This window comes from Heloderma suspectum, chromosome 7 (genome assembly GCF_057233095.1).
Source record: "Heloderma suspectum isolate Gila_16-S chromosome 7, 16-S_ref, whole genome shotgun sequence".
Taxonomy (NCBI): Eukaryota; Metazoa; Chordata; class Lepidosauria; order Squamata; family Helodermatidae; genus Heloderma; species Heloderma suspectum.
The window spans coordinates 51,448,057-51,468,748 of NC_139464.1; the positions used below are offsets into that span (position 1 = coordinate 51,448,057).

The window sequence follows — 20,692 nt, forward strand, 5'->3', positions numbered from 1 at the left end:
CTTTTTCAGCTTCAAATGCCAGACCCAAAGGCAACCTGGTAATCTAGAGATGCAGAAGAGGCAGTTACAAAAAATCTGTGAATAATTATTTAACAGAGCAAACAGACATTAGTCTTGTTCATGCATTCACCTGAATAGGCAAGGGATAAAACTGTGTAAGTGGTGGGGGTGTGCGTGTGAGCCCTGCCCCCAACCTCTGCAGGCATGTGGGTTCCTCTGCAGTGCTTTGTGTGTTCAGTGCGAAGGTCTTAAGGTTTCTAAGTTTGTTTGGCTAGACGCATGTAAAGCTACTGTGTGATTGGGAACTTTAGGGTTCAAATTCCTCACTGGTTTTCTGGTTACTTAAATGGGTTACAGCAGCCAAACAATTCATATGGTAGATACAGTTAACACTTGATGACTTAAACGTACGAAACTGCGCGCTTCCACATGTGAATCCCTAGCCAAATGAGGGTCTGTGCATGCAGTGGGTGGTGGGCATGCAGTTCTTCCTCCAGGTTGCCAGGGATGTACATGCTTTGTCTGTTAGGAAAATTGGGATAACATATACTGGCTGGATTTAGCCCCTTCCTGTGAAACAGCTGATTGGCAAGATTGTTTGACAAAGCTACGTACACATATATTTGAATTAGGGCTATAGGCATGAGAGAGAGAGAGAGATCCTTACAACCTGATCTTCAAGTTAAGTCTCCAAGCATGAGCTCCTTATGCTACTGAGAACAAAACACTATAAAGGTTGATAAACATTTGCCATTACCTAAGTTTAACTGCAGATTTAATGTAGACACATCTCTTGTTCCACCAGCCCAGTACTAGGAGGGCAGTGAAAATAATGAATCCATGCCCCTTGGATTATCATGATAAATATAGACTTGTAGCCCCAGGAAAGCAATACATGGTACATGCCATGTGTATAATGATGTGCTGCTGTGACCCAGTTTGACTGCTGTTTTAATGTTCAGCAATCGGAGTAGGTAAAGCATTGTTGTCTTTCTTTTTATTTGTTTCAAAGCAGATAGATCCCACTGAACAAAAGACTCTTGCCAACCTACCATGGATTGTAGAACCAGGACAAGAAGCTAAAAGAGGAATTAATACCAAGTATGAAACCACAATATTCTGATAGTGAACTGTCCTCTGTTTCTTGTTGTGCCTTGCACTCAAAGCAGTCATAGCACAGCCTTTCCTTGATGGCAACTCTTCAGTCTAGTAGGGGGGAAGACTGCACTATATGAGTGGCCTTGAAACTAGCAAAAACATAAAAATGAAAAAAAAAAAAAGGCTGCTGGTCATTTCTGGTGATTGTTCTTCCTGCAGCACTGACAGAAGAATGACATGGGATGAAGATTTTCCAATTACAGCCCACAAGAGGAGTGGGAGATTGTTTTTACGCACGCACTTCTCTTACAACTTCGCCACAGTGCTTTCTTTAATTTCTTATTAAAATGTTCTACTTTTACAAAGGTCTCTAACATTAATGCTGCTTAGTAAAGCATCATTCAGTTGTGGTTGGGTTTTTTATTTCAAACATGGCAGTTTTTAAATTGAAACAGAGCCAGATTATTTAGTACAAACTTTGAGAAATGTTTGTGAAATCATGAGAGTCCTATATAAATTCTACTGTTTAATATATTTTAAAAATTACTAGTAGCAAGACATTAGCTTCCCTGATTTGGTATTTGCTGGTTTTATGTAATCTTCATGCCATTTCATTCTCTAGAGAAATGGGGTTCTGTATAGCAGTATGACAACAAATCAGAGTTTTATGAATGGCTTAAAAAAGAGGAATTAATATAATAATGCATGAAAATGCACCTTGTATTAAATATTTTTGTGGGAGAGAGGAAAACTATAAGAGTAAGTATGCATATTTATGATAAAGGAAGTCATTAATTATGAAGAGAGTTTGGATTTATTTTAAAGTTAAATAAACTGCTGCTCTACTACTTGCAACAGCGTTAACAGTGGGGCATCAATACACTGGATGCTTCACTTTATCTAGGAGTAAAACAGAAGCGGCCCAGCAATTGCACTACAGGTACATGCAACTGTACACAGTTTTTCAAGTTATTATAGCCATGTGTTTGAGTTTTTAACAATCTGAAAGATGGTTTTAATCAAAACTGGGAATTTTATCAAATTTTCTGTCTCAGAAAGCTGGTTTTAATGAAAAATGCAACTCAATGGGTTTTTTCCTAAATAAAGAAAAAAAATTCCAAAGTAATACATTCTTTCCACAGAACAACCTGTTGAGCATTGGCTTGACATCTGACTTAATGAAATTTACTTACAATTTTCTTTGAAGTATTTTAATTTTTTAATGTCTTTGTGGAGTATTTGTATAATAACATTATGTATATTTCAGTGGAACTGAATGAATTAACACAGTAAAAATATCAATCATAGGCGAAAAAATGACATTTTAATGTATATTCTATCCAGTCAAATTGTGAGTCATTTTGAACATCATTATAGAGATATTGATGAATAGTGTGGTTGACTTAATGTTTTTTATTATTCTTTCGTATTTAACTAACAGATTTCGGTTACACTCAACTGAATTTTTAACAAAATTGATAATGGAACTTGATTTAAAATTAAAAAATTGTATATGGTTTAGTTGAACCTAATCATAGCTCTAAAGGACAAAAAAACCTTTTAATACAGTATTCAATTTACTTGAACCAATCAGCTCCTTGTATATATTCTGCCTATTCATTGTTGATATGTATGTAGTAGGCTGACAGTAAACACTGAAAAATATATTACCAAAAGGAATATTGTATAGGAGAAAAGTAAATAGTAGCCTCACTGCAACAAATACTTCTATGTAAATATGCTTGGGCTTCCAGTTATAAATTTTGTAATTTTTGTCATTATTTATATCCTATAAAAGCACACAAAATAAATCAAAGTTGTACAGTCAGTACTGACTTCTGCAGAATTTAGTAGAGACAATATTAAATAGTTGTTCTGAAGTGATGGCTAATGTGACAGAGTGTGGGATAACATAATGGTCTGATCGTGCAAACGACTAGTGTTGGCAAAAAGGCAACAATTCACCCCTTTAGGCCAAAACTAGAATTTGATGGATGCATAGTGTCTGTCTTCAGCGCAATACAACACAGACAACTTTGAATCTAACCTATTAATTATTATTATTATTATTTCAAAATGTATATGGCTATTACAATCAATAAACGGTTCACAGAATAACATCAAAAAGACAGGTGCACATCTTCAAGAGCTTAATCTAAAATTCTACACAGGAAAGGCAATTAAAGTAGAGGAGGATGAAGGATGCACGGATAAACGTTGGATATTTATTTATAGCATTTTAATCCCACCCGTTAGCCAAAAAAGCCTCAACGCAGCCTACAAAGATATTTCTTAAGATTGTCCCTTCTCGCAGACTTACCATTGAAAAACCATGACACAAAAGGAAAGGGGATTGGGATGAAGGAGGGAAAAAAGAAAATCCAGACACTACATTCTTAGTTGCAAAATTCAGCAGGTCATGGACACAGCGGGAGAGCTGTTGTTTCCTCCCCCCCCCCGATAGCCTTAGCAGCAACGTTGGCAGGAGGGAGGGGGCTCTCATCTGGTGCTGTATTCAGGCACAATAGAGCGGTGCATGACTGCTGCTTCCACTCTGTCTAATGGCCTCAGTTACGTATTCTTAAAACTGAGTTCCAGTAGCAGTTGAAGTCAAAAGACTTCATGGAAAAGATGGGTTTTGAGGAGCTATCTGAAGTAAGAGAGCAAAGCAGTGTCATGCAGATAGGGCTGAGAGCCACTTCCAAGCATTAGGAACAGAAAGGGAGAATGCATTGAATGTTTCACAGACCAAGAGATGTTTGGACAGCTTGGGGTGGATAAACCGAAGGAGCAAAGATCATTGTCTAGAATATATCAGGATGTGACGGAAGAGAGATAAGGAGGCAACAACGCTATGGAGAGTTTTTGAAGATAAGGACCAGGAATCTGTGCTATATCCAAAAGTGGACAGGAAGCTAGTGTAGGGATTTAAGAAGGGATGTTACATGCTCTGAGTGCTGAGAGAGGCAAATGGTTTTGGTAGCAAAGTTCCTTACAGAGGTGAGGGTTAGGGTATGATAATCAAAGGCCAGCGAGGGGACAGTTAAGAGTGTGAATCAAAGTTTCCACCACAGGAGCAGATAGGAAGGGCCGTATTGTCACAATGTTGTACAGGAAAAATTGACATTGACTAGGTGGCAGGCTAAATGTGGGAAGTAAAGAAGAGCGATCAGAGATAAAGTCAAAAGTTTCATGCCTGTACAACAGAGTGGGCAGTATGTTGTCAATAGATACAAAATATATATATGAGAGAAGGGGTGAGCTTGGGAGGAAAGATAAGACCTACTGAGTTTGAGATAATGGTGAGTCATTATCCAAGCAAACAGACACTTAGATTGGATGGATAAAGTTGTTAGGTAGAGAGGTAGAGCTGGGTGTTATCAGCATATAGGTGCTACTGAAAGCCATGGGATTTGATGAGGTCATCCAGGGACAGTGGATGAGAGAGAGAGAGAATAGCAGAGGGCCAAGAACGGCCCTAAGAGAAAGCAGAGGAAGAACTTCCTTCTGAGGAACCATTGAATGAGCATTTACACATGCACAAATACTTGGGCACAAAAGTAGTCAAGCAGGAAAGGGTGGTCAAGTCCATCAAAGGCAGTAAGGTCAAATAGGATGAGGACAGTAGAGGTCTGGGCAGTAAGAAGGCTATCGCAGTATAGTGCAGAGGAAAAAACGGTAATCTGGGGGTGGTAGGGCGCATCCTGGGAGCCTTGAGAGACTGGTGGGGAATGAGGGAGGGTATTTTGCCTGTTCCCACTCACTGCGTTTGAGAGTTTTGCCTGTTGTTTTAGAAGTTGTGTGTATCTGTTTTGCCTGGGGGGGGGGGAGAGTGTGTTTTGTCTGGCTTTTTGGGGGATAGCAGGTGAGGGTGTGTGGTTTGGGCGGGTATTTTGTGTATGTATTTCTTTGAGCATCACATATTTTATTGTGCTTGTGGGGGCAAATGTGTCATTTAGCACTGGGGTTCATATCCCACCTCTGCCTTGTGCTTCGTTTCATTCAAGTTACTTGCATCTGAGCCTGATCAATTTGCCTTCTGCATAATGCATGTTGGAGCAAAAAACTGGGTTCAAAAGAGTGGTTGTGTTTTGCAACTCAGACCCCACCCTTCTACTTGTTCTTGGGTGACTTACTTTTCATTGAGCCTCCCTAGTTTACTTTCTAGGAAATGGGTGTTTGTGAACGGCCATGCCCACCATAGCAGCCGTTTTGTAAATACTCAAGCTCCCCAACTGGTGGCAATCATTTTGTGAGAGTGCCCACAACACTCTCAAAATTCCAGTTGTGCCCACTGGCCTGCGAAGGTTGGAGGTCCCTACAAAACTAGTTGACTAGTAAAAACAAAACATAACCAATAAGGTCATAGGAGAAGGCTAAATAATTTTCTGATTTCAGTGACACAAATGAGGCACTAGAACACACTCACAAATACTCTGCATAAATTTAGCCAATTGTGTCTTGAATCCAGAAAATGTTTTTTACAACTGTTCAAGAAACAGATGCAAAATTTAAATTTAGAATTTGTTCATTGGAACTTGCATTACCAGCACACTTAGACATATTTGTGTCTATTCACAGTGGTTGATTAGTAAGTCAATTGAGAATCAGCCATTCACACATTACAGCATGTAGTAGAAGAACAGGCACAGGGATCTTTGATCAAACTATCTCTAGATGTCACTGAAGAATAAATCAAAGCTTGCAAATCACACATAAAGTCATAAAAATATCATGGCCACAGCAAATTCAGAATAATTTTGACTTCTGATACATCAAGTTAGTGGTGTGTTACCTTCTTCCCCTGTGAAAAGGTGATGTTTCTGGAAGACAACACTATTTGAATATAAGTACAATTGCCTTTCCTGAGAGAGATGATGATTCATCCCTCAGGTATCTTGGGAACAAAGAAAATGCATGCTGCAAAGAAAATGCAATAATTGTTGAGTTTGGCACAAATGGAACTGAAGCAGATGTATCCAATTAACCATGGCTTATGCGAAGAAGACCACCTCTATTTTCAGACTGACCAGTTAACACTCCTTCAAGCCAGTCTTGCAGAAGATGTCAAAATCATTATTATTCCATGCATTATATTTTAACCTAGCCATGCTATTTATATTTTATGTGAACACATACATCTCCTCTATGTATATTATGCTGTGGGATTCAGATGATAGCATCACAGAGGTAAAGGAAAAATAAACAGGAGGACTAAGCCACAGAAGGCCGTGGAAAAACAAAATTCTTAATACTTTGTTTTTTTAAAAAAATCTGAAATTGTGGCTTACAGGTAATGTTCGACATTCTTGAACTGAGTGAATTTAAATCTGGGTAGCAATCGCAAATGGAGCATCAAATAGAAGCATCAAACTGAATACACTTAGATAGCAAGAACTGGGTGATAGCAAAAAACAAACAAACCACTTTCAGAAATCTTTGAGTAAGGAAATATTTGAAGTAAGTGCCATATGGCAATGCATTTGTTAACACGTAGATGAAGTCATGAACTAATTTTGCCATACAGGCCAGCTCTAGTGTTCTGTCTTCCATGCTATGAGTGACTAAGCTGGCAGATTTTTTCCCCTACGCCCACTAATAGTGGAGGCCCCTATCATTATTCACAGCGTTCACTGCTACCCTGCTTAAGAAATAAAACCTGTACAAACTACCTCTCTTCGTGTGCCTGAAAAAAAGCCTACTACATAGCAGTGCACATATGCAAATACATTCTGTCCAGAAACCAAGTCCAGGCCAGCTTCCAGGAAAAGGAAGTGACCATTTATTTTATGTAATTTACAGACATGTGCATCTCCTCAGAAAATAATGTGTGCAGTCAGCACTAAGAACAATGGAGTGGTGGCTCGAGTGCACCCACTAGCCCTTTCTTCCAACGTCAACCTGAAGACATTGTTTTTTCTGCTCTTCGTTGCTGAGAAAAGGCAGCGGTGTGAGCAGGCAGAGTTCCTGCTCAGTGGAGATGTAAATGCATTGGAGGAGCATAGACGATGCTGTCTACCTGGATACTGCAAACTGGAGGTTAGCCAGCAGGGCAGTTCCTTTTTGCATTTGCCTGCCAAACCAGCAGTAAGAATTCTTGATCAGATACTATCATGTGATTTTTTTGTGGATTGGCAAGCATACAGCAAAGAGAACTAGGCGGAAGACAAGGCTTCCCTCTTTTTTAAAACTGAAATGTTATTTCAGACTTCCTTTACCTTTATATTTCTCATGAAAGCCCTGGTTTGCTGAATCACATTCCACACTGTTTTAAATTCCTCCATAAATACCCTTCTTAACTAAGTCCCGTTTTCAATTCCCATGTACAAAATCAAACACCTTTCCCTATCCGACTCCTGAGACATGTTTCGCTATAGCCTTGTACCGTACCTCCCCATAATTTAAAAAAATCATCATCTTTTTGAGGCCTTTTGCTCTTCTAGTCCTTACCTTCTCTCACTATGTCTCCCATTCACCTGCCTTCCAGGATCAGCAGGGTTTCTAAAATAAGAGGTGGCAGGGCTCTAGACAAGCTGGAAATTGCACATATCAGACTGGATGCCCTTCCTCCCTAATCTCAGGTAAATGGATGCTGACTATGGTTACTTAATGCAAGAGAAATTTGGCGCACTATTATATTCACATTTCTAGAGTGGCATTTATGGAACAATGGAAATAACCTGTTCCCACCAACATGTTCCTATCTACACAACTATTTCTGGCACGGGAGTTCTTTTTAGCATTTGCAGTCAACAAATTCCATGTCTGGTGCTTTCCAAATGTTTTTCTCTCAACTGCTTTATGCAGTGGGAACTAAAACTAACAGGAAGTCATGGGTCAATTGTGTATAAAGATTTTTCTGCCACAAACTTACTATCTGGCCACAGACAAGCCATTTTTCCTCCATCTCTGTTAAGGCAGGAGGGCTGTAAGAAAGAGGAGGTAGATGGCCGTCAGGTAAGAGTTAAGAGTGGGTGGGATACGGCAAAGCTAGCAAAGCTTTGAGCGTGATCATGGACATGGAGAAGAGTCGATACTCAGTTATGTAACCTTTCTTGTGGATACCAAGGCAGGAGATGGGTGAAGATTTCTTTCCCAGTCAGGACCAGTACAGGTGCAGGGCCTATCTTCTAGAGTAGCAACTGGAAAGTTTATTCAGCGAGTCTTGCATTGTCATTATATTCAGCTGATGGCCTACCAAGGCATTAAGTGTTATATGTGGGTGTGAGGACCTCCCTTAGGTACTCAATTACAGATCCCCAATATAACCACCCCATTGTGCCAGGACAAAACAAGATAACAATGTTAGGTTGAACTATTTTCAGGATTCTACTGTCGTAGATGTTCCTATTTCTCCATGGTGATTTTATAATGCAACCAGTTTTAAACCATAGTCCTAGTCTAGTCCTAAATTCAATACTTCAAAATTATGAAGCCTTGATCCACTCGTTCTTTGTGACTGCAGGAGAGTTCCAATGTACTCCTTGCTTTGTCATTCACTAGAACTGTGGGGAAAGCTCTATACACACAAGGGATGTGTACACAGAGGTGTTTCCTCTATTCAAATGAATGGAGGAGCATTCTGCTTGTGAAGAAATGGTGTGTCCTTCCAAATGCCCATAAAGCTCTGCATCAGAAACCATATGTCAGGACAGAGTATTTAGTTTAAATTCTATACATTAGCAAAATTCTAGCTACTGAATGAAAAAGGACTGTATTGTTAGATGTAAATAAAAGATGGCAGAAATAATTCTTCTGTCATTATCTACCAACATTTCTTCCTTCAAACATTAGTTTCCATTCTGATATTATGAGCTCTTGGAAAATTTGCAATGAACTAATCCGGCTCTCATTCTGCCAAAATGCAGGGTATCATGTTTTCTCACAGCAAAAACAAAGCCGCCCCCCTTCAGTTAAGCTCTTTGAAGACACAGCCATTGCATTTCATTACCTCGCGATCAATAAATTCCCAAGACCAATTATAATTCCCACATCAGGTGGTAAAGAAGTTAGAAAAAAGTTAACAAACTTCTTGATATCCACAGTGCAGTTTGCCAACGGGCACTTCTCAATGGCAGCTTAAGGTTCTGCGATATTTCATAGTATTGATGTTGTTCTGCTGTGTCAAAGGTTTTAAAATATAATTGTTTTAAGTGGCCAGCTGTGGATAATTCCTTCAGCAGTTTCAGAGATGAAACCTCCAAATCTGCACACACACACAGGAAAAGTGTGTTTTTATTTTTGGATGTTGGGTAGTGGTCATCTTTTTGCAAGCAATGGCATGCCCAACACCTGTAACAGTATAGCAGCAGTTTTGCCTGGCTTCTGAAATGAAACGGAAAAAATTCAGGCAGTTGAAATCATTAGCAGCTTTAAATTTAAGCTATTTGGTGTTGTAGCAAATTGAGAGATAAAAACCAAAGAGGTGCAATGTCTTTTTATTTGTGGATAGGAAAGCCAAACCCTGATGCTTTTCAAACCCTCAAGGGCTCTAATTGAAGGGAAATGAAAAATAACTGGTATTTACCTGAACAGTCGCTGTTCTCCTACAGCTCTCTTAGGCTGCTTCCAGATGAAGGATTCGTTCCTGTCACACCGCTGGCAATGCCATTTTTCTCCAGCCTCCTTTTTAATGTAGTTGGATTCCATTTTATAGAAAAGGGGAAGGGAACTAGATTTACTACCAGAGCACTGCCTTGCAACAGTGCAAAATGGCTTTTTAAAAGTGTTTATGAGACACACTAAACTACTAGGACTGATTATGATTATAATCAGATTGATTATGTACTTTGCAGCCAAAGATGGAGAAGCACTATACAGTCAGTAAAAACAAGACCTGGAGCTGACTGTGGCTCAGATCATGAGCTTCTTATCGCAAAATTTCAGCTTAAATTGAAGAACGTAGGGAAAACTACTAAACCATTCAGGTATGACCTAAATCATATCCCTTATGAATATACAGTGGAGGTGAGGAACAGATTTAAGGGATTAGACCTGATAGAGTGCCTGAGGAACTATGGACGGAGGTCTGTAACACTGTTCAGGAGGCAGCAACTCAATCCATCCCAAAGAAAAAGAAATGCAAGAAAGCAAAGAGGCTGTCTGTCTGAAGAGGCTTTACAAGTAGCTGAGGAAAGAAGGGAAGCGAAAAGCAAGGGAGAAAGGGGAAGATATATCCAACTGAATGCAGAGTTCCAGAGAATAGCAAGGAGAGACAAGAAGGCCTTCTTAAATGAACAATGCAAAGAAATCGAGGAAAACAACAGAATGGGAAAGACTAGAGATCTTTTCAAGAAAATCGGAGATCTCAAGGGAACATTTTGTGCAAAGACGGGCATGATAAGGGACAAAGAAGGCAGGGACCTAACAGAAGCAGATGAGATTAAGAAGAGGTAGAAAGAATACACAGAAGAACAATGCAGGAAAGATCTGAATATCCCTGATAGCCATGATAGTGCGGTCAGTGAACTTGAGCCGGACATCCTCGAGAGTGAAGTCAAGTGGGCCTTAGGAAGCATGAGTAACAACAAAGCTAGTGGAGATGACAGTATTCCAGCTGAGCAATTTAAAATCCTAAAAGATGATGCTGTTAAAGTGCTGCACTCAATATGCCAACAAATTTGGAACACTCAGCAGTGACCACAAGACCGGAAAAGGTCAGTTTACATTCCAATTCCAAAGAAGGGCAACACCAAAGAGTGTTCAAACTACTGCACAATTGCACTCATTTCACATGCCAGCAAGGTTACGCTCAAAATTCTACAAGCTCGGCTTCAGCAGTATGTGAACGGAGAACTACCGGAAGTACAAGCGGGGTTTCGAAGAGGCAGAGGAAACTCTGAGATCAAATTGCCAACATTCGCTGGCTCATGGAGAAAGCAAGAGAATTCCAGAAAAACGTCTATTTCTGCTTCATCGACTAGGCTAAAGCCTTTGATTGTGTGGATCACAACAAACGCTGGCAAATTCTGAAAGAGATGGGAGTACCAGACCGCCTTACCTGTCTCCTGAGAAACCTGTACGAGGGTCAAGAAGCAACAGTAAGAACCGGACATGGAACAGCCGATTGGTTCAAAATTGGGAAAGGAGTACGACAAGGCTGTATATTGTCACCCTGCTTATTTAACTTATATGCAGAGTACATCATGAGAAACGCCGGGTTGGATGAATTACAGGTTGGAATTAAGATTGCCAGGAGAATTCTCAACAACCTCAGATACACAGACGATACCACCCTAATGGCAGAAAGCGAAGAGGATCGAAAGAGCGTTTTGTTGAGGGTGAAAGTGGAGAGTGCAAAAGCTGGTTTGAAACTCAACATTAAAAAAACGAAGATCATGGCATCTGGCCCCATCACTTCCTGGCATATAGAAGGGGAAGAAATGGAAGCAGTGACAGATTTTACTTTCTTGGGCTCTAAGATCACCGCAGACGGTGACTGTAGCCATGAAATTAAAAGATGCTCGCTCCTTGGGAGGAAAGCTATGGCAAACCTAGACAGCATAGTAAGAAGCAGAGACATCACCTTGCCGACAAAAGTCTGTATAATCAAAGCTATGGTTTTCCCAGTAGTAATGTATGGCTGTGAGAGCTGGACTATAAGGAAGGCTGAGCACCGAAGAAATGATGCTTTTGAACTGTGGTGCTGGAGAAGACTCTTACGAGTGCCCTGGACTGCAAGGAGGTCAAATCAGTCCATCCTAAAGGAAATCAACCCTGAGTGCTCATTGGAAGGACAGATACTGAAGCTGAAGCTCAAATATTTTGGCCACCTAATGCGAAGAGAAAACTTGCTGGAAAAGACCCTGATGCTGGGAAAGATTGAAGGCAAAAGGAGAAGGGGACAGCAGAGGATGAGATGGCTAGATAGCATCACGGATGCAATGAATATGAACTTGAGCAAGTCCGGGAGAGAGCAGAAGACAGGAAGGCCTGGCGTGCTATGGTCCATGGGGTCACGAAGAGTCGGACACGACTTAACAACAACAACAAAACTACTAGGAAGGTTAGAGGGGGAAAAGAACAACAAAAATATTTTTTCAAGGGAGGGTTATTCGAAATGGCAGAACAGAGGGATTTCTCATGTCCCATGATAATTTCAGAGAGCAGCCACTATATGCCATAAACAATTTCAACCAATTTCTGTTCACATTGGAGGATATAAAATGGTTGTGCTTGTCACTAGGCAACAAAAAAAAAGGGAATTCAGACATAATTAAAAGACCAAACTTTCAAGGCAACAAAACTCCATCAGAGAACTTTCTCTACACTCAAAAGGTAGTACATTTTCTTTTTAAAGCAGTGGGACACCCAGACACTCTGACCTGAGCCAAATATAAAGCAAGGTTTGGACCTATGCAAATGAACCATGGAACAGTCCTCACACCCTCCCTCTTCCACTGTTGCTGCAATTCCTTTCCTCTCTGGTTTGCATTATACATAGTTTTCCCTTCCATCCAAACTGATAACATGATATGTGGTGGCGCCGCAAATCCGGATTGCAAACTAGTATCAAACTGTGGTTTACAATTCTGGTTTGCAGCACAAGCCATAATTTGCCAGTTTGGATGGAAGAGCAAACTATGGATAATATGCATAGAAAGGATGGAGAGAACTGCAGCATGCAAAGGGAGCAGGAAAAGATGCATAAAGCATAGCCCAAGCTCATTCAGGAAGGAAAGGCTGGAAGAGGCTCCCAACCCCTGCTAATAAGCATACATAATATGGGCCTTGACCTCTACTGGAGGTCAATATGGAACATGAGAAACTGTTTTTCATGTTACACTTCTTGTAACAGAGATCAAGGTCCATATTACACATGCATATACATAAAGGGTGGGGAACCTCTTCCAGCCCCTTACTATGCTACTCAGATGTGTGTTGTCCTCCATTGTTGTGATATCCATTGCAGACGTCTGGAGGAAGCTTTGCCTTCCTGAATGGCGGGCATGCAGAGGCAGGGGAGGGGCCAAGATGGGGAAGTTCCACTGTGTAAGCAGAAGTCCACTTGTGAAACATTGGATTTAAGTCACTGAGTTTTGCCACAAGAAGAACATTCTCTTTCCTCAGTAGACAAGAAGACAGACCTAGTTGCAGAACAATCTATGCATGTTTACTTGGAAGTAAGTCTCGGTATGTTCAGTGGGGTTTATTCCGTAAGAACAGCCATGCTGAGTCAGACAAAAGGCCTATCTAGTGTAGCATTCTGTTTCAACAGTGGCCAACCAGATGCCTATAAGAAGCCTACAAACAGGATATGAGTGCAATACCACTCTCTTGCTTGTATTTCCCAGCAACTAGTCCTGGGAGGAATAGTGCTTCAGATCCCGGAGGTAATATATAACCACTATGATTATTAGCCATTGATAGCATTGATAATGCCATAGGATTGCATCCTTTCTTGGACTGCATCCTTGTACTCAATAGGAAAACAGAAAAACACAAAGGGAAGTGGCACCATCACAAAAAAGAAGCAAGTTGGATGAACAGAGGAAGACAGAGAAAATACACAGAATTCTGCATTATGTAAAAATGTTTATTGCTTAAAGATGCACTAACTTCTTTAATTAAACCCAGCAACTTTGCCAAGGCAAAGTTTTAGTAACATTAAATAAATTCAGCATGCTCAGCAAATTCAGCAATTTCCCCTGATGCACAGATATATTCCAATTAACACAAAAGCAGCACAGTATAGCCAAAAGCAAAAGTTTTGAGATGCTATTAGTACTCTTACTATCTCTTGTAATGCCAGATAAACTGGAATCAATTTCTCCCTCCAAGTGTAACAGACCAACAATCCCCAGTTTAATTATCTAGCTTTCTTTATCTTCAGTTGCAATAGATAGCACCAGGAGAATTTTTTTTAAAGATAATTCCATTTGAACAACGTCCCCTGAAAAAAGCTTCCATGAGCTGCTGCAACCTCAATTAATTCTTTTGAAAAAGCAAATGAATCCAAAGGATATTGTTAGTTAAAACACCAACATGTAGTTCTAGTATATCTGTTGTAGAAAAATATGTGGACTCAAGGGCAAAGTTAAACTGGACATGTATGTTATGGGGTATTTTATCATTAATACAATTTAAGATTATTCTATAGCAGCCTTCCCTAAATTAATGCCCTCCAGATGCTTTAGACTTGAACTCCCATCAGTCCTAGCTGCCATGGCGAGTGGTCAGGAATGCTGGGAGTTGTGTTCGCCTGGAGGGCACCAGGCGAAAGCTGTCCTAGACAGTTAGAATATTTTATTTTTAGCTGCTGAAAATGAACTTTGGCAAATACTGAAAGGCAATGGTTTAATTTAATCTGAAATGCATAACATAAAAAGTACTGAAATAGCTCTTCAGATGGCTAACAGACCAACGTTTTTGTATTTGGGAATTATAATTATTAGTTTACAAGCACAAAGGTTACAATCCTCAGCTTGGTGAGGAATTTCATTGATATCAACTGTGAAAATCCCAGACACAGTGTATGTACTCACAGACTCCAAAGGCTACATTGGGAAAGAACTACATTGTGGACTCTTCTCTTGTAACTTGCCCGTTCTGACTTCACTGGATTGGCTCCAATGCCACAATGGTAGAATTCGACTAGAATTTGGCCCAGTGGGGTACAACACTTTGTCTAGAGATTACAACTCAACAGGAATAATTTTATTTAGGATTTTCTATTAAATATTTGAAGACACAAGGTTGACAAAATATAGTCTAGAAAAATCTCAGATATACTATACTTGTGTTTTTTTTTACTAAAGGTGCATTTAAACGAACAGAGTTTACTATCGGAAAAAAGTTTATTTGCAAAAATCCCATATGCTAAAAAATTACCATTAAAAATGAAAACCTATGTTTTTCAGCAAGGTTTAATTTACTTCATTTGGATATTCAGCAGAGTTGGCAATCCAAAAAGGAGTACATAAGTCAGTCTCCAGTAACTTTGTGGAAAGTTTGACTTCAGAGAATTGCAGCCTGCTTTAGGCTAAGGGAAATACAGAAAAACAGTGCTAAGTTTATACTGTGTCTGAGAAGCATGAATATGCTTCTTCTTGTAGTAATACAACAGTACTTCACTTAATACTACAGAAGTTTTAATTAATCATATTGTGTACCAAGACTGTTACAATTCATATAAAACAGCAAGATTTTTTTTTTCAAGACACCCTATGCCCCACGACAAAATTGCACATAGTAAAACAGCAGTTTATGGTATTTTATAGATCTGTACTTCTATGGCTCAGAAACATTTGCTATTAGATCAATAGCAACAGCAGTTCAGCATATCATACTCCTTTCAATGATCATTCATACTTCTTTGAATTATACTACTTTGTATAAACGTTCTCAGTATAACTAACCACGGCAAAAGCTACTTCTAAGATGCAAAGCAAACTTAACAATGCTGATCAAACACAAAAGAAAAAATATATGCTGATTCAGAAAAGTTTACAAATGTGTGCCAGAATAAAAAACACTTCACAGTTTCATGAAAGTTAAATGGTTTTGGGGAGAATTTGCTTCTGGCTCAAAACACTGTTGTTACAAAAGCTATCATAATCAGCTTTAAACAGATTTATTCCATAATCCGTAGCACATAAAGAATGCCAAGGTTATCAACAGTCACACATACTTTGAAATCTGGGGACACGTGTAACGATTTAAGATTTGTTCCATTTGTGTAGAATGTTTGTAGAGGCTGACCAGTATCCACATTCCACCACTAGGAGGAAGAGAAACATGTTCCAATTAGAAAGAAATAAAATCTGAATGCAGCATTATTATAGATGTGACATTACTAACCTGGGTCATATTTTTCCCCACTGAGCTACACAGTTGATATGTGCACACTATTCCTTTCTCAGACTTAGGTTTTGGAACAGAATTGTTCAGGATGATTGACTGATACATTAAATTTTAAAATCTATTCTAAATCTTTGGGACATTTGAGTTGTTCTCCATTTGCAACCAAAGAGTAATAAGCTAAAATTCCAGTGATTTACTAGCTATATAATGATGTCAGTAAGTTAAAAATTTCACACATTTTAAAGTAAATGGCAAAAAAATGAATTGTACTTTTGTTGAGATCACCTTAATGTATCCCCTAGAAGAAACAAGTATCTTGCTGTCAGGGGAAAAGCAAAGGCCTGTTACCCAGCCTCCATGTGCTGATTCACCTTCATCTACTGAAGCACTGGAATAGAGGTGAAGCAGGTCACCTCTTGAGACATCCCAGACCTGAGACAGAAGCAAGACAAAACAAAACATGCAGAGTAACAGCGGTAAGTTATATTTATAGTCCAGACGTTTGAATAGTTTTATACTTTTTGTAAACTGCCCTAGGAATATAACTGAAGGGCAGTATAAAAATACTTATAATAAAATATATTTAAAAAATCTTGGTGCAGAAAGTTTTCCCAACACACATGGTAGGATATCCTACACCTCAAGTATTCCTGACATATTTGTCCATCCTGTTCTTTGAAACCTCCACAAGTTTGCAAATGTATTCTAACATCCAGATGAAAGGTACCATCTGTCATTTAAATTCATAAGCTATATCTACCCTTTATAGATGTTCTAGATTTCCTAAGAGAAAAGTTAAGCCCCTCACAAATTCACTCATGCAAGTAGTATTGAAATGCTAAGTTAAGGCGCCCACTAGTGATATTGGAAAAATCTGCCACAGAATCAAATGAGTTTGGATTTCCATGAATCCGACCCATGGATTCCACAGCAGACTGGGTTTTCCTGAGTCACACAGATTCCACAGACTTGTGGACCGGTTTTTAAAAACTTTCCAGAATATTACACAAATTTAGACAACAAAAAATACATAAAACAAAAAGAAAACAGGCTGAAAATGTACATTTCCTCCATATGCTAAAGCATGAAAATGCACATTTTGGGGAGATTTGAGCGGGGGGGGGGAATTTGCAGATTTTCACAAGTGCAAATTCGGGAAACTGGAAAAAATCCAATTCCCCCAGTGAATGGACAATAGAACAAAAGGCACCTAGCAATCCATGAAACACAGACAGAATGAATTTTACAAAATCCATACATCCCTACCTCCCACTTTACCTTTTGTGGCATCTAAGCAGTAGTGACATTCCACAGACTCACATATTTTGCTTGCTTACAACATTGGCTCCAGACATCCATATTTTCCCTTGGTCTTTCAGGTTAGTGGCAAACCCGAAGTCATCAGGAGAACACTGACTACCTAGCTGCACATTGACACCCTCCCCACCCCCCAGCTGCATTCCCTACATGCTTTCATTTGGGTGTGAGAGAATGTCACATGTTAAAAAGGATGGGCTGTATGGGGTGGCAAGATAAGGCTGATACAAGCAGAATGACATAAAACTGTAAGCAATCAGGCACTGAGGCAAGTATTATGAAGCAATACACAAGCAAGAAATAAACAGAAGCAGAGTGTAAGTCACACATTTATAAGTCATATGCATGTAATAGAAGAGGTTAGTTCTCTTTAAAATGAATTAAATGGTTGACATTCTCATGGTTCCTATAATGAAGAATTGCCTTCTATTTTTTTTAAACTCTCAAAGTTTCCCATTTATATTATTTCCTTTAGAGTTAAACATATCCTTTCTTCCCATCACTAGTCATCTTTTCTCATAATTTAAATTGCCTTTGAAATCCTTCTCCACTTATGTAACATCCATATATGGGGCCAAAACTAGAACACAGTCATCCAGACAAAGTCTTAGCAGTACCAGGCAGCTGCCACCAACTAATTTGTGCAAAAATCATGGGTCTACACAGCTAACCCACAGCTGTTACAGTTTTGTTTACACTAAATTATTAATAAATCGTTTTGAAATAATAACAAAGTGGAATACCCGTATGTCTCCATTGTCATCCCCTGTGGTCAACAATTCATTATTAAGGGAGAAAGCACAGCATCTCACACAGCCTTCATGACCATTCAGCTTATGAAGAACAGATGAATTTTCAAAGCTCCATATCTAAAGATTTAAAATATTAAACATAATGCTTAGCTTATATTTGAGTACTTTAGGTTTGTTGTGAACACTGTACCTATAAAAGACATTTGTGCTTGATGAGAAAAAGTTTGTGAACCCTAATGACAATTATGGAAATTCCATAGTTTTAGCACGACAGCCTTCACGAATCAAAACCAGTCCTTTCCTAAACATCCAATATGGTTTATATTAAAAAATTCCATGTCTTGTGAAATAAAACGATGTACAAATCAGGCAAACAATGAATACTTAAGAGTCATGGTATGTGCAAAAGTAAGTGAACCCCTGGTTGCAATCAGCTCAGTTAAAGGGAATAATTAGAATCGGGTGTTTAAATAATTAGGTAGATCTTCAGAGATGAATTTGGAAGGCCCCACCCTATAAAAGGATCAGTTATGAGTTTGATCTTCACCATACGGTTGTGTGGAAACACGTCTTGCCACAATCAAAAGACATCTCTGAGGACCTCAGAAAAGCAGTTATTGCTGCTCATCAGTCTAGAAAGGGTTACAAAACTGTTTCTAAGGATTTGGGACTCCACCAATCCACTGTCAGACAGATAGTCTACAAATGGAGACGTTTCAAGACCACAGTCACTTTACCCAGGAGTGGCTGCCCTACCAAAATCTCTCCCAGAACAAACCACACCTCATCTAGGAAGTCAAAAAGAATCCCAGAGTAACATCCAAGGATCTGCAGGCCACTCTCACCTTGGCTAATGCGTTCATGACTCAATGTTCAGAAAAAGACTGAACAAGAATGGTGTTCACGGAGGATAGCCAGGAGGAAACCACTGCTCTCCACAAAGAACACTGCTGCCCACCTGAAGTTCACTAAAGATCACACAGATGATCCTCAAGACCATCCATGAGCTGAAGCTGAATCGAAAGTGGGTAATGCAACAAAACAATGAACTTAAACATACAAGCAGATCTACAAAAGAATGGCTGCGGAAAAGAAACTGCATGTTTTAGAATGGCCTAGTCAAAGCCTGGACCTAAATCCCATTGAAATGTGGCAGGACCTGAAGTGAGCTGTTCATACACGAAAGCCCTCAAATGTCACTGAGTTGAAGCAGTTCTGTAAGGAGGAATGGACCAAAATTTCTCAAAACCGATGTGAGAGACTGACCAACAGTTACAGGAAATGCTTACTTTAAGTCATTGCTGCTCAAGGGGGTGCCACCAGGTACTGAATCTGAAGGTGTACATACTTTTTCACACATGGATATTGAGTGTTGAATTTGTGGATAAATGTTGAAAAAGCATCATGTTTGTGGGTCACTTGTTTACTCTGGTTATCTATTGTTCTTTATCTAGGATTATGGGGTTAGATTAAGATCTAATAACATTTTAGGTTGGAAATATGTGACAATCTTAAGGGGTTCATAAACTTTTTCTCTCCACTGTCGTTTAGGATACCGTGAAGCGCAGTACGTACAGAAAAGGTCAACCAATATGATCAGGTTGATTGGTTTGTTTGGGTCTTTTTAGCTTAGGTTAAAAAAAGATAGCTAAGGGGTACATAATGGAGATTTATAAATACACATAGTGTGGAGAAAATGGACACATGTTTTTGTCTCTCTTTCATAATATCAGACTGCAAAGTCATCCAGTAAAACCAGGCAAAAGGGACAGGCAAAAGAATGTTTTAGGGACAGGCAAAAGAATGTTGGCCTAACATACTTCTAAGATGTGTCTTCCCAACTTAAAGCCAAAACCTCTCCTTGAACTGTCAGTTAGTAGCTTGACCAAAGAACTATTAGTCTTTAGCTGGGTAATGTAAACTGGCATTACTATTCTTAGACAAGTTGTATTTGTTTATAAGAACATCAGGGAAAATATCAAATGCAGAAAATTAGAAATAAAGAGAAACACCATACATAGCAGCTTCCAGTTGACAGTAGTTAGCCAGGCATGTTGAATATGAAGGATTTCTAAAAACTACGGTCCGCATAAGAAATACATAAAACATGATCTGAATTACAGAGTCATCAGCTCCAGCACCTTGGACAGCTTTTTTATGCCATTGGCAGGATCAACCAGAAAAGTCATTTTGAAACTGTAATACAGGATACCCTGTGAATTCTTACAAGTTTATCAGGGGATTGTCAATAAAATCAGTAATAAGAACTTAAGAAGAACCCTATTGGAACAGACCAAGGGTCCATCTGGTCTAACATCCGGCTTTGTACAGTGGCATTCTTCCCAGAAGTCTGCAAGTAGGGCTTGAAGTTAATAGTTCTTTCCTGCTGTTGCCTGCCCAAGAACTGAGATCTGTTGGAGGGGCACTCCTCTGCATCCCACCAGTATGAGACATACACTATGGTGGGATGTGGGAGAGGGCCTTCTCTGCTGTGGCACCCTGGTTGTGGAATGCCCTCCCCTTGAAGTCCCGATTGCAACAGACATTGGTCTCGTTTCGGCGCCAAGTAAAAACATGACTTTTTACCAAAGCCTTTGAGGGCTAAATGCATTCCTCAGCACATTGTTTTAACTGTTTTCTTGTTTTAGATTTTAACTGGTATTAGCTTGTTTAATAGTTTAATATGTTTTAGGTGTTTAAATTATGTATTGTTTTATATTGTT

General features: G+C 39.3%; 2 protein-coding genes across 37 annotated transcripts in view; one reads left to right on the forward strand and one right to left on the reverse strand.

Annotated features, from left to right (window-relative positions):
• ANKS1B (ankyrin repeat and sterile alpha motif domain containing 1B) overlaps positions 1-1,184 on the forward strand; it is a 578,800-nt gene extending 577,616 nt beyond the window's left edge. Inside the window, exon 26 of the mRNA XM_084810203.1 lies at positions 1,013-1,184. Within this exon, the coding sequence (XP_084666329.1) occupies positions 1,013-1,123 (111 nt within the window). The 3' untranslated portion in view covers positions 1,124-1,184. The remainder of the gene's footprint in view (positions 1-1,012) is intronic.
• APAF1 (apoptotic peptidase activating factor 1) overlaps positions 1-20,692 on the reverse strand; it is a 103,214-nt gene that overhangs the window by 25,663 nt on the left and 56,859 nt on the right. For 16 of the 36 annotated variants that reach the window (XM_084810173.1, XM_084810174.1, XM_084810176.1 and 13 more), the window contains 3 exons: positions 17,961-18,086; positions 16,171-16,332; positions 15,728-15,817 (listed from right to left, as the gene is read on the reverse strand). In XM_084810173.1, coding sequence (XP_084666299.1) covers positions 15,728-15,817; positions 16,171-16,332; positions 17,961-18,086 — 378 coding nt within the window. Of the gene's footprint in view, positions 1-9,535; positions 9,724-13,613; positions 15,080-15,168; positions 15,818-16,170; positions 16,333-17,960; positions 18,087-20,692 lie in introns of those variants that run through there. The other 20 variants (XM_084810192.1, XM_084810193.1, XM_084810188.1 and 17 more) reach the window with 10 other exon arrangements.